Source organism: Neolamprologus brichardi, chromosome 7 (genome assembly GCF_056152115.1).
Source record: "Neolamprologus brichardi isolate AB-2024 chromosome 7, ASM5615211v1, whole genome shotgun sequence".
Classification (NCBI taxonomy): domain Eukaryota; kingdom Metazoa; phylum Chordata; class Actinopteri; order Cichliformes; family Cichlidae; genus Neolamprologus; species Neolamprologus brichardi.
The window spans coordinates 4,532,057-4,546,978 of NC_142110.1; the positions used below are offsets into that span (position 1 = coordinate 4,532,057).

At 39.8% G+C, this 14,922-nt stretch overlaps 1 protein-coding gene across 2 annotated transcripts in view; it reads right to left on the reverse strand.

Annotated features, from left to right (window-relative positions):
• The window catches only part of abtb3b (ankyrin repeat and BTB domain containing 3b), an 83,248-nt gene that overhangs the window by 18,385 nt on the left and 49,941 nt on the right, over positions 1–14,922 (reverse strand). For both annotated transcript variants that reach the window (XM_087842896.1, XM_087842895.1), the window contains exons 2-3: positions 13,840–13,995; positions 3,588–3,792 (exon numbers count right to left, since the gene is read on the reverse strand). In XM_087842896.1, the coding sequence (XP_087699022.1) occupies positions 3,588–3,792; positions 13,840–13,995 (361 nt within the window). The remainder of the gene's footprint in view (positions 1–3,587; positions 3,793–13,839; positions 13,996–14,922) is intronic.

The window sequence follows — 14,922 nt, forward strand, 5'->3', positions numbered from 1 at the left end:
CCAATTTGTTTAGTTTCTTTAAAAAAAACCTCAGGCAGATTATTTGACTGTTGCCAAATCCAGAAGCTGGTTATGTGTTTGTGTTTGTGTGCTCTTCGCGGATTTATTAATCAGTATGTCGCTTTACAAAGGATGTCTTAATGGCTCGGCTTCCCTTGACACACACGCTGAGTGCACAACTCTCTCATCTCTGCTACTTTAAGCTGACAGGAGGGTCACTCAATATTAGTTTGATATGCTAAGAAATGCAAACCCTTGTGTTTGTGTTTTACTCACTTCAAAGGAGCCCGACCTACAGCCACGTGACATTATTACTTCTGCAGATTTCATTAAAGCTCTGCACGACACCTAATCAAGAGTCAGGGAACGTATAACGCCAATGCATTCCTTCACAAGCCCAATGGAAACTTTGGTTCACGAGCAGTTCAAGGTCGCCCTGTTTCCATGCAGTGCTCTTTAAAAGTGCAGACATTCTGCAAGGAAACAGTTGAAATCAGAGGGATTTCCTTAATGTTGGGTCCAGAATTGGATTTAAAATGACCTAAAAAAATATAAATGTGATGTTGGTTACAAACGGTGGAGCTAAAGCAGACATAAGTTGGATATCTGGGACACACATTAACTGATAAATTGCTCCACGACAGGCGATGAAAGTCTGGACTGCTCAGGCTCAACTGTCAGCTCTGTATTCCACAGAGGTTTCCACCAAAGCAGAGGAAATACTGAACATACAGCGAATAAATGTTTCGTGAGTAGAAGTGGCAAATAAAGCGAACACTGTGGGAACATTTATCCGAACACTATGGAAACACTGCCTAATTTTCATGTCACATGTGTCACCGTCAGAGTCCCACAGCTTCCTGAATATAATTTCCCAATAGGGCAGTGGTGGTAATTCTCAATGCGAGTCTGTTCACGGCTGCTCCAACTGCCCCTTCCTTCCACGACTCGGGTCACCCAGAGGGCTCGCTCAAGTAGCCAAGACGTTGACACTTCACTGTACTTTCCTTCCAGAGGAAAACATCTGGTCTGCCATTTCCCGGCTTAGCACAGAGAGCCAGAAATACAATAAAAAAGAAAAACCAGTCAGCAGAGGTGTACAGTTGCAGCAGAATGATCTCTGCAGAAGCAGCATCACCACTGGACGGTGTTATAAGGTGAGGAGGAGGAGGAAGAGACATGCAGAAGCTTTGATTGTGTATAACCAAAGGCAGTTTCCACTTTTTGTCCCAGTAACTTGTGGTGTGCCTTTATTATTACTACTAAACTAATAAATTGTAATATTTATGAGCTTTCCTGTTTCCTGTTTTACCTCCATAATGTAGTGCTTTATTTTTTTGTAGACAAATAAAGGCTTAACATTGTGCTGCTCACCTGACTTGTTTTCAGGTCTTGATGCAGGATGACTGAAACTGAATCTCAGTTCCATAGTTTGTTATAGCACATAGATTTTCTTCAAATTAAGCTGACAACCTTTACAGGTATCGAGGAGATTGGGAATTTTGTATATGTAAGTAAGTAAAACTTTATTTATATAGCACCTTTCAAGATAAAAATCACAAAGTGCTTCACAGAAGCTAAAACCTAAAAATCAAAATCAACCAAAAGCAAGTTTAAAAAGATGAGTTTTTAGCTGTTTTTTAAAAGCGACCACTGAGTCCACAGATCTCAGGCTCAAAGGGAAAGAGTTTTGTCGCCTTTTGTTTTCAGCCTCGTGTGTCGGACAGCAAGCAAGCTCTGGTCACATGACCTCAGGGACCTGCTGGGAATGTATGGATGTAAAAGTTCACTTATATATGTTGGTGCTTGTCCATGCAGAGCCCTGAAAGTCAAGGTCAAAACCTTAAACTGGATTCTGAATTTAACGGGGAGCCAGTGCAGCTGAATCAGCTTGGAGGACTTGGTCAGAAGCTTTGCAGCAGCGTTCTGAACGACTTGCAGACGCTCCAAAGAGGCTTTACATAAACAAGTAAACAAAGAGTTACAATAGTCCAGACGAGATGAAACAAATGCACGAATGACAATTTCTAATTCGGAGCGCGATACAATGGGACTCAGCTTAGCAATGTTTCTCAAGTGATAAAAACAGGAGCAAACCAAAGATTTTACATGGGCATCCAAAGTCAGAGCTGAGTCAATACTAACACCAAGGCTCCTGATAGACGGTTTTGCAAATGTAGCAAGTGGACCCAAGTTTTCCATAACACTAGGTACAAACGAGAACTTCAGTCTTCTCCTCATTTAGTTGAAGAAAGTTTCCAGCCATCCAACATCTAATGGATATATGTCCTTCTGATGAAGGTAAGATAAACATTCACTCAGTTTTCGTCTTGATAAAGCGTCGATCGCAGGGGCTCAAAAATAAATCTAATGTCAAGTGTAAAAAAACTGCAGTCCCTTAAACAGCCACGGACAGAAATGAACAAAAGCAGAAGAAAGTTTCCCTTTCATGACTCAATGAAGTGGAGGAATTTCCTATAATTTACCAATATTGTGATGCTATTCATATTAATGTACAGGATTCACCTGCTTGCTGCTACTACTGCACATTCACCCTATTCACATATATACTACATATACACATATACTATATATACACATATACATATATACACACATACATATATACACATATACTATATATACACATATACATATATACACACATACATATATACACACACATATATATACACACATATATATATATATATATGTATGTATGTGTGTGTATGTATATATATATATATATATATATATATATATATACATACATGTATGTATATATGTATATATATATACACATATATATATATATATATATATATATATACACACATATACATATATATATATATATACATATACATATATATATATACATATACATATATATATATATACATATATATATATATATATATATATATATATATATATATATATACATATATATATATATATATATATATATATATATATATATATATATATATATATGTGTTCTTCCTCCACCCCCCCCCAATTTTTGCACATGTCGAGGAGCGTGTCAGGCTACATTTCACTGTGTATTATACTTGTATAACTATGCATGTCACAAATAAAGAACCTTGAACCTTTGGGTGACAGGTGGGGGACTCTGGTGCTCTGTACTCTGGCAGGAGCTCTCAACCATCTGTGTGGTGCTGGTTTCTTTTTTTTGCCAGTTATCATACAAACAATATGACTTCGAAATGGTAGCCCACAAACCAAAAGGTGAAATCAGTTCAGCTATAACCCTCTTGTTCTATAAAATCGATGCTGTCTGCTAATTCTTGAGGTACAAATCTTGTAAACAGCTTCCCGTAGCTAAAGGCTTTGTGTGTTTTGACGCTGTAAAGACATGTTTAGACGTTTCTTTTCTTTTTAAAAAATATAGGAAATCAAGCGTGAATAAGAAAAGCAGACTAACTGTTGTGGTTCACTGGCTCTGTGAGCCACTAGATGCAGTGACGCTCTGTTACTCTGACTTTTTTCTTTTACTGCTGAGTGTTGCTGATGAGAAATGTGAACGTGCATTTCCTTTATTTTGCGTGTTTGCTTCTAACCTCTCGGTTTGTAAGGTAACCTTGGAGGGTTCAACGTTGGGGTTTTCCCACTCCATCTGAGGGCAGTGCATGAAGTAGCACAGCGTGTAGATAGCTTCCGGCGCCCAGAGTATCACGCCGCTTTTCTGGTGCATCGGTGTCCCATTGTTGTGGTTCTTCATATACAGTGGCTGTAGGTGGTGCATAGCCCGTGACACCAAGTCACCTACACAGACAATACAAACAGGAAAACACAAAAGGAACACAGACAGTGAGAAACGAATTCACGGGTTCACTCAGTAGATGAGAGAGATGAGACCGAAATATTTTAAGCACATGGCCTTTAAAAAGACATCTGGGAATTATCTTTATTCCTCCCAGCCCCCTCGGAGCTCACTCTGTCAGGGGAAATCGAGAGTTTCCATGCACCACAATCAGGAAAAAGACAGGGTTCATCCCAGTTCTTTCTGTACAGCTCACAGGAGGAGAGTGAGAGAAAAAGCATGCCCAGGACTGCAATGGATGAAGAATGAATATTTATGGATAAACATAGCTACTCCAAGCTATTTCCCCTGCATAATTTGTCAGTACTTTAAGGTCATCCAGTTGGGCTTCAAAACTCCAAACTCGAGAGGGTTTTGCTGGTTTAGAAAAAAAGTAAATAGTTCTTGGAAAAGTATGTTCAAGCCAGCTTTTTATGCCGTGGGGACCAGACAGATGGCCTTTTTGTAGAGCAAATTCAGTTAATCAGAAATCAAGAGCTGGCCTAGAAGTTTCTTTAACAGACAGCCCAATTCTTTCGTGTCACTGCGGTTGGTTAGTTATTGAATGCTTACTTGAAAAACAACCCTGTTTTATTACAGCTGGACTCAAATCCCATTTTGCTGAATGCTGTCAGGTTACCGTCGCTTCTCCCTTCCTGTCTAGACCCACCGCGTGATGAGAAAATGTGATGAAATTGTGAAGCAGGGTCGCTCTTAAAAAAAAAAAAAAGAAGGAAAGAAAGACACACTGTGACATATTGTCCTGGCCAGTTTGATACTGTTGAAGGCACAAAAGCAATAGAGCATGATGACACTTGGTTCCCTGTTTCCAATGGACTATATTGTATGTGTGACTATTCGATACAGAGAGGGAACAAACAGCCATTCTCATATACAAAAGGGTTTGTTTAGCATCTATTTGGCGCTTGCCAAGACTCCATTTAGCCTTGACAATGTGAGAGGCAAGTGTGAAAAGGATGCCTGAATGAGGGAGGAGCATTCATGCAATAAAACAGTCAACGGTCCTTTGGGAACAGTGGCGCTGCACTGATAGAGAAATCATGTTGTGATGCAACGAGCAGGGGAAATTATGCCGGGAATGACCACCTCTTGTAGACTTTTAGCTTAAGCTTTGCTGTTCCAGTTACTCTCTGTTACTCCTTTCTCTTAATTGTACCAATGGGAATACAGATGAGCTGGTAACAGTTCCCTTTGAAGTTCAGTAAGGGAGCCAAGGTGGTCAGCAGCAGGCAGTTTTCATGTCTTATTTATGCTGCTCTGTGACATTTCCTTTCCTGGCTGAGAAGGCTCACGAGGTTAAGAATGTAGATTATTTCAAAGCTGAAAAAGTCCAACGGTAGCGCAGCTTCACGTGAGATCACTGTTGCAGGTGTAGGTGCAGCACAAAGTGGTAAGATTTCTCTTTGGAAGGTCATTCAGAAGTGTGACAGTTTAATAAGCTAAAATGTCAATAGACTTTTAATTACAAGATCCAAGCTTTTAATCAATACCTCATCCTTGGTGATTAATTCTTTATACCAACAAGAAGAGGAGAGGTGGAGGACACACGCAGCAGATCCTGCTTCTCAGGTTCTCAGTAATTACCTTTTAGCAGTGGGGTCATGCTCTCCATGTTTTCAGAGCTTTATAACCATCCTCGAATAGCAAAATCACACAAATCGAACAGTTTACAGAGTATAATGGTGCTGCTTTAAATTAGAAGGGGTTTTATGAGAGCTGGCTTAAGGTCAGTAAACAGCAATGCAGGACCCACATAACAAGCACCCTGCTCATTACTGCAGAGTCTGAAGGCAGTGTAATGTTCAACAGTGAGTGAGATAAATGTATTGAATTGAACTGAATTGATATACCTTTATTAGTCCCACAAGGGGAAATTTCATAAGGCTGCTGACCTATTGCACGCAATGGCGGCGCCATCTTACCCTGTGACCCAATGGCTGTATCCCAATTTAGGGACTGCATCCTTAAAGGCCGCATTTTAAGGCCGATTATGTCACAGCGACGCGACGAAGGCTGTCCCAATTCGAAGGCTGCTCGAAATGCGGCCCTCAAATGCGTCCTTCATTTCCCTGAATTTTAAGGACGTGGCGGTGTAGACTTCGTGGCCCAACATATCCCAGAATGCATAGCGCGGCGGTGGGTGTGGATAATTTATAATAAAAAAAACGGCGGATGAGGGGCGCCCGAAGAGTAACTTAGTAAACTAAGTACTGAATGTTATGTCACTTATTTATGTGCAAATGTTTAATAACGAAGAACATTAAAACATTACTGTTGGCCACATGTCGGCAAAGTTATGTGACATTAGTGACGTTTGTACTAACTTGGTTTTAAAGCCTTTACTTTCAAATATACGCCGTTCAATAGCTGAGCTTAATCAGAGAATGATCAAAGCTCATGTAGAAACAAACAAACAAATGAACAAAAGATTTTCTCCTTCATTTCTGTCAAACAAAGCTGTATGAAACGTTTCCAGCTGTTAGTATCATGGTTGCTAGGCAACCTGGGCAGCGCAACGGAGGCTAGAACGTCCCATTTCACAAGCCTCGCACTTCCGGCCTTGGCGGTCTTTAAGTACGCCGCCCTTGAGGATCGTTGAGGCTGCGTACTTTAAGGCTGCAGACCCTGAATTGGGATACAGCCTATATGTGTGTGCGTGTCCAGAGTTCAGCTGAGACGGTGTCCTTCGCCCTGCTAGGCTAACAGTCTTCCAGCCAACCCAGGTGGCCTTGCATGGAATGGGAAGGAACAGACTAAATGTAGAAATTCTCGCTGTGCAGCTGCTGCCATCATCACACGTTCTGTGTTTCAGTTATTTGCCACTACGTCGTGATTATAACAGCCGCGTGTGGCCGTCCTGACTGAACAAGATGCTAAGCTAAGATGCTAAACTCTCAGGCACGCTCTGCCACACATAGCGGATAGCATGGAGGGCACAAACTGTCTGTGAGTGGAACTTCTTCTCTTTAACTACCTCTGCTGTACTTTTGAGCAGCCATCACAGCACATAGTGTCCCTGCAGTAATCTGTGTGAGTCTGAACTCTGCCGTCTTTCAATCTAGTCGGGTTAGTTTGGACAAATTCAGAAAGTAATATTTCTTGCTGTTAGAGGACTTGAGAATTTTTGGTAAAGAAGGAAATATATATGCAGAGGTTTGACATACATAGTTGTAGATATAGAATAGCTTTGAGAGGAATGGTGAACAAGAGCTGAACCATCACACAGACACTTATTAACCTCCTTTGGTATCATTTAGCATCGAGGCTGTAAAGACATAATTCCAAGTGTTGAGCTGACCACAGAGCAAAACACTTTTAACACTTTGTGCAAAGAAAAACACAAAAAAATAATTTTTATTTTTTATTTGAAATGTGGTAAAATAAATAAATAAATAAATAAATAACCACAACCCCAGAGGAGATAAATGAAAAAATCAAGACATTTTCACAGCTACAGTAATAAAATGATCTTTAAACATCAGTGGCTGATTAGCAGCACCTGCTGTAAGTTCTTGGTGGAGAATAGAAAAACAATCACGCTCGACATAAATTTTATGATGAACAGAAAGAGATGAGACAAAAGTCTAATAATAATAATAATGAATAATGACATTTGAAGCATGTTTTTTTTAAATCAGTGACATTAACTAATAATAAAGGACTGAGTACCGACAGAGGAAATTAAGGCTAGCTTTGAATCATGAATGGATAATACAGGCATTATTATTTTAGTGACATATAATACATATATCTGTGACTGCCTCACTCTTGTTTCTCTGTTTCTAAATTGTGTTTAGTATATATAAAATTGATGGTATGGTTTATATATAGTCATTTTTAAACACCACTGAAGGATACTATTGAAATTACTTGAGTTAATGAATTTTGGAAAACTGTAAGACATCTTGACCTTTACCCGAGTTCCAGCTTGGTGCTGGAGAGATTTCAAATGTTTGCATTTCGCACTATGTGGTCTAATAAGGCAAAGTATTTGCTCAAATACTCTTTATAATAACTCTTTTCTATCCATCCATCCATCCATCCATTCGCTTCTGCTTATCCTTTTCAGGGTCGCGGGGGGCGCTGGAGCCTATCCCAGCTGTCATAGGGCGAGAGGCAGGGTACACCCTGGACAGGTCGCCAGTCTGTCGCAGGGCCAACACACAGGGACAGACAACCATTCGCACTCACATTCACTCGCACATTCACACCTAGTGGCAATTTGGATTATCCAATTAACCTATCCCCACAAGCTGCATGTCTTTGGACGGTGGGAGGAAGCCGGAGTACCCGGAGGGAACCCACGCAAACACGGGGAGAACATGCAAACTCCACACAGAAAGACCCTGAAGGCCTGATGGTGGAATTGAACTCAGGACCTTCTTGCTGTGCGGCAACAGTGCTAACTACCGTGCCGCCTAACTCTTTTCTACACAGCATCATATTAGTTAACATTCTGGAAACAACTCCAACAGTTTGTTAATTGGTCAGTCTCATTATTTCCAAATTAATGGCATTCAGCAAAAAGATAGAAAAGATGGAGAGATTCAGGCTGACTTATTAAAAAATGGGGAACTCACTTAGGGAGAATTTGAGAACCTTGAGGCTTTAGGATTGATTCAGTTTATTATTAAAACTGATTTATGGAAGGAAGTGTAACGTTTCATATAGTAAAATTCAAAGAGAAAAAAATAGTCTTTGAAGCAACAGACAGCACACTGTTACCTTAATCTAGCTTAAATACCACGGACAAGCTTGGCTCACGTAACTCTTGTATATTTCCCAGTATATTAAACGAATTCTTTCAAATTTATGTTTAAGGAGTTTGCACAGAAAACATACGTCTGCTCTTTGCGGTGTAAAGAGTAAAGCGTTTCCACGGACACGCATCCTTCATCCATTGCCACTTCTGCCAAAAGACTAGTTCAGATTTAGCAACAGACACAGCAATATGTGGAAAATATCTGAAGCAGGACAGCATGACTGAGTGATCATGACACACCCATAGTCCTAATAACTGCAGCATTTGTGGAGCCATCATTTCAAATATGCTAATATGGCCTTTTGCTAGAAGAGATGAGGAAATACAAAGAGGTAAATCAGCGAGAAACCTCTTAAATTGAGTCTAAATGCCAGTGTGAAAAACTCACACTGCAGGATTCATATTTTTACTGTGCTGGAAGAGCCAAAGTTGGTTTATTCCAGGAAACTTGTTTCAGAAACTCTTACTGTTCTTTTAATCTTTTACTCCTTCATTCATATCTTAGTCTCTTTCAAAAAAAATGGACTTTGTGACAGCCTGACAGTGCAATCACTGCTGCTTTTCACAGTTATTAATTTTGTTTCAGCTTGAGCTGAGCGACTGGCTGCAAATCCTCTAGTTATTTACAGAATTGCTCTCCAGAGCTGATAACATTACCACTGGACTAAGCTGTCCTATTAGACATGAGCGGCTCTGTTGTCTCACAGTGTGTTTGCAGTGTCAACATAACAGTACAAGTCCTTGCTTGACCTCATCAATACAACACGGACAGAGGCCCTGCGATGTGGCTCATCACTGAAGCTGCCCTGCAGTGCTGGGAACAGCATAGAGTGAAGAGAAATGTCTCAGTTTTTATTGTGATGATAAATATTTACGCTGCATATACAAAAAATACTTTCTGAGTCTTTTCTTAGTACGCTGATGCTATAGCAACAGAAACAGACCCTTCCCAGATTATTTGGCTTGGGGATTGATTTATTTTTTAATTTTTTTTGTCACGCACATTAGGACACAATCTGTGCTTTTTTCGGCGTATGCACCATTATTCTTCTTGACACTGCTGTCCTTTCTGTCTTGCAGAGCTGCAACTAAAGACGCAACTGTTCAGCACTTGGAAAGGAACATCCCGATTCTGTGATTATATCTGATCAAATCAAATGGGAATATGTGCCGCTGTGTAGTCAGTGGTTCGCAGCACAGCTTGCAGACGTCTTCAACCGCCATTATCATTTGTTGTAAAGTTTCCCCTTAAAACAGAACCCAAAGTAGAAACTGTTATGAAAGCTTTATACTGGACCTTGTTTGAGTTCTATAGCATATTGTCCAATTTTTGTGAGCTAAGACAAAAATGTCAAATACAACCAGTATGTAATGCTGAAAACCTATTACAATTAGAGAAAACTGACAACTAAGGCTTATGTAAATGACTTTATGTTGTATAAGCGTAAGCAGACGGCATTGTGACGCACATTATTCTTTAAATAATGAGTACATTGTAAGTGGGCATGCATTCAATTAACTTTTGGAGGACTTGTCAAACTTATAAGCTAAAACCATTTATTTTAATGAATGGCTGTGGTTCATTAGAATTGCTCCCATTGACAGTGTAACTCCCACACATTTATTTAAATAAGCACACTTGCGGTCAGATTATGATATAGTGATTTACTGATAGAGCGGGACAATATTCTTGCTCTATCACACATCAGATTATCACATTAGATGATAATGTCATCTAGCTGGAATGTGAAGATTTTCCAGAGCTGAACACCTTCACTAAAAAGAATAAGAGTAAGATACAGTAGTGTGTAAATTTCTTTCATTTCTTTGTGCAAGTCGGGAAGTTGACACAGTGATTATTGAAAAGTGTGCAAACATACATGGAAATACACATATAATGCAGTTTGTGCAATTCTAACAAGCTTGAAAACCGTTATTCCTTAACACAGTCTGAACTCTCCCAGGCAAGCTTTCTTGTCTTTTCTTTAGGCAGTCTTCAGGAATGTTTCTGTTTCAGGAACGTTGAATGTTTCAGGAACGTTGGCTACTTTTTGTTCCATTCTCAAGATGATCCCACGCTGCTTCACTAGTGTTACAGTGTGTTTTTCTATCCAGGCATGTTTTTAATGCATTGGTACTCTGTTTTGTAGGGCTGGGCTATATCATACCGTTCACGGTAATACCGGTGTAATGTTGGGCAATGATAAGAAAATGAAATATCGCGATAGAATATGGGTAAAACGCGCATGCGCAGTGCCTATGTTTACATACGCACATGGCGGCGACGCAGATTGAGAAGAGCGAAAGTGGATCGTTGAATGAAACGGATGAACCAGAACTGGTTGAACTGCTGCAGCTTCAGTGGTGTGGAACTGGTTTAGCTTTCGTCCATCAGATACACAACAAAGCACTATTTTTGGTAGCTAGCATGCTAGCGGGCCGTCGTTATTACCGTGTTGTTTGGAAAATACGGCACACTTAAAGTCAATCCTTTGATTTTTCTGAAAGTCGACAGTGCCCCTTATAATCCCGTGTGCCTAATGTATGAACTGTGGTTGTGTTTACTGACCTTGAAACGATTTTATGTCGTACACGAAAATCTGTCAAATGTTTCAGTGCGACTTTGCTAAGCTACGAAGCCGCACCGCTTGATGGATTGTCGGAGCATTACGGCTATCGTAGGCGGAGCCTCGCGGAGTGATACGTACTGTGCTTCAACATAATATTACCGTATTGTGTGTGTATAACCTCTGTTTAAGTTTTGTGGATGTTATACATGGTTATGCTGAGGATATGTTGGCCAATTTCCACTGGAAATGCCTTTTGGTTAAACTGTCAGCAAGGAATTTGCATTTGCACTGTTAATTTTTTTTTATATAACTTTAATGCACATAAAAAGCTGCTTGTGTAAGTGAAAATACATTGATGGGTTTTTTTTGCACTAATAAAGTTGAGGAGTTGTAAAATATTTTGTCTAGTGTCAATTATATCGTCAGTTATATCGTTATCGCAAATTTTCAAATGCATATCGTGATAGATATTTTTGGTCATATCGCCCTGCTCTAATGTTTGGGATCATTGCCATGCTGAGAAATAAGGCTGCTGCCAATCAGATGCTTTCCGTATAGTATTGCATGGTGGATCAAAATCTTATGGTATTTTTAATTGCATCAGTTTAGACAAGATTGAAAACTTTACTGGTTGTAATGCAACCTAAACCATGACAGAAACACCATGTTTTACAGATGGCTGTAGACACTCACTGTTGTACCTCTCTCCTGACACCTTCCATACCAACAATGCTTTAAACCAAAAATGGCAAATTTGGATTCATCACTTAATTAGACCTGTTGCCACCTATTTTCAGTCCAGTTTGGCATACCTCAGCCTTTCCTCCCTGTTTCCCTTCCTTAAGAATGGCTTCCTGACAGCTACCCTTCTACTCAGACCATTTCTGATGAGGCTTCAGTGAACAGTAGAAGAATCAACTGAAATGATCAGATGCATCCTGCAGGTACAGAGTCAGGTCTTTGCTAGATTTCTTATTTTTTTGTCAATGGCATGCCTTTCAGATACCGTTCATCTGTTTTTAGGCCTGACACTTCTGTTTGGCTTATAGTGTTGGCTAATAGCTCTTTGTGCAAAAGTACTGTTTTATACCTGTGTTACCATTGGCATATGATGTTTGAGGGTTTGTTTGTTTTTTTGCAACAGACAGCAAGTAAAAAGTGCCTAAAGATACAATTCATTTTCTCCAAAGAAAAAAAACTTTGATCCTGGAGAACTATTGCTCAAGACTGCTTTAAAAAATTACAGTAAAGCCTGGCTCCTTGTAAGCAAAATATAAAGAAATGAGGACCAGCTTAAGCCTTTTGCACAGTACTGTTTGTATGAAGCAAGGGCATGTTAGATCTACACATGATAATTGAATCAAAGATGGATAATATGGTTAAAGGTCTACTAATATAAATGTCACGTCTTGGGCCTGCCATATTTTTTTGTTTGTTTGCTTTTTTAAAAAATTCCCTTCATGACATTTGATTTTTTTTAAAGTTGGCTACACAGATTTGAGTTTTGATGTTATGACATAAATTTGATCATGTCATGATTAACCCATTAGAGCCCAGCACCATTTTTATTGTCAGCAAAAGTGTGGGAAACTTTAACAGCAACTTTCCTCAGTGTGCAAAGGGGCGGTGGATCACCATGGGATCTTAGGGGTTGAAGTGGGAACTTGTGCTGTAGGAAGGAACCAGTTCTTGATCTCCATCCTTAAGTTGCTGCTAGATAATGTCATAAGTAAAAGCAGCAGGAATCACAAAGATAAAACTTGAATTTTGACATGTCCATCACCTCAAGGATGGAGATTTTTCTACAATAGCTGTAAGCGATAAGAGAATTTCCTTTTTCTCCCCTTGTTTTTTGGAATTGTTTTGAAAATCGCCTGCAAGATTTCTGCAGGCTTTCAAACCTCAGTGATTAAAGACTGATGCACACACTGTATTTTTAAAGTTCAGGCCTCTAAAAAGAACTAAAGTACTCGTCTCAAGCAATGTCTCGTCGTGTTATATGAAGCAGGTATCCAAAACTGTGCTAACATATAAAGTGCAGACTTATAAATATCACAGCTGCAGTTGTGACTTTTGAACACGAATGTGATGCTATAAAAGCCGTACTGTTCTGCAAAGTCTTTTGACAAGATATTGAAATGCAGCTGTCCTGCTTCGCTCCAACATAATTTTAATAATAACAGCTAAATTCAAGCAGTAAGAGTTTTGGGGATGCTGTCTCACGGTCACATTTGCATGGCTTACTGGGACATTTGTGTAGAACAGAGTCATCAGTAAGGTTTATGCTGTAACAAGTCAAAATGTCTGCTGTGAAAAATGTCGGATGATAAGACCTCACTTGCAAATTTATCCCACAGGCGTTGGTGGAGACTGAGACTTTTTTACTTGAGGTTTTTTTTTTAAAAAACATCTCAGTCAACTGTCAAAACCAAAGCTGGGAAACAGCTTTCTCTGGCTCTGTGCACAGAAACAGAAAAGCATGTTGAATAAGCATCACAAGCCCTGTAATATTTTTATGGGACACAAACGGCTCCAAAGAAAGAGCCGAATAACTAAACGCCTTGCTCAAATGCATAGTGGCTCTGGAGGGGAGGGGCATATAATAGTTTTCTCCACTTTTCCACATGCATGCACTCACACACACATATACGACTTACTCAGTTCAGAGATGCTGCCCACTCTCGTGGCCAGTAAGCACTGTTCAATGGAGCGCAGTTCGGACTGACTGTAGGCGTTTCCCTCTCCACTCTTCCCAGCTCGCTGCTGCTGCTGGTCCCTTTGAAGAGTTAGACCCTCGGGTAGGCTGAGCACACCTGAGAGCGAGAGAAAAACAGGAATATCACATGTACATGTGGGACTCGTGCTATAGCACAGGCAGGTGTGCACGCTCTAAAAAGGGATCATTTAAACTATGTATCGGACACAGTTTTTGTGTTTTTATCGTGGCTACATTTTTAATGTTTACAGGTTTGATTTTTACACCAATGGTATCTTCTATCTTTGCATGGAGTCCCCCTGTGCAAAAACTGCTTTTTAGCAATTGTACTATTTGTTTCTGGAGAAACGTCCCTGCTAAATACAATAAATATGCTGCGTTGTTTTCTCATATTCTTGAAGGATTAAAACTGGTAGATTCATTCTAAAATGTCATTAATATCTCATAATCTCCTCCTATCATATAAATGGAAAGAACACAAAGGTTCAGGATATTAGAAACTGCGCGCATAATTATTTATATCCAGAGTGAGAGTTTGATTGTGAAAACAATGGAACCAATACAATGTAGTATTTCTGCCTCCTAGCTACACCTGTCAGACACTTCTCCCAAAGGTAATAACGTGTAATATTTAAAATGTGGTTTCATTATTCACAGCTCTTCCTCGCTCTGTGAGTGATGAGGCAGATTCTCTATTTCGCTCTGCTGACAGTTTCCGATTCCTCTGCAGCTTTTGTGCTGCAGCCTTCTCAATGTTCGCAGGGTGTCAACTTATGAAATGACTAAAGGCTGCGACTCTCTGCTTAGCCTTCTAATCACTGATGGAAAATTAGCTTTGGTTTTAATGTCTATTCGAATATTCTTCCAAGTTAAATGCACATGTACATGTGGCACTCGTTATTCTGTTGTGCAGGAAGCAGGCGGCTACTTATAAAGTGATTCTTTTTACTTTCACGAGGCAGGAAAAAATGCATGCAAAAGGCTGACATGAATAGTTTATGTCCACACTGACTGGACAATCTAA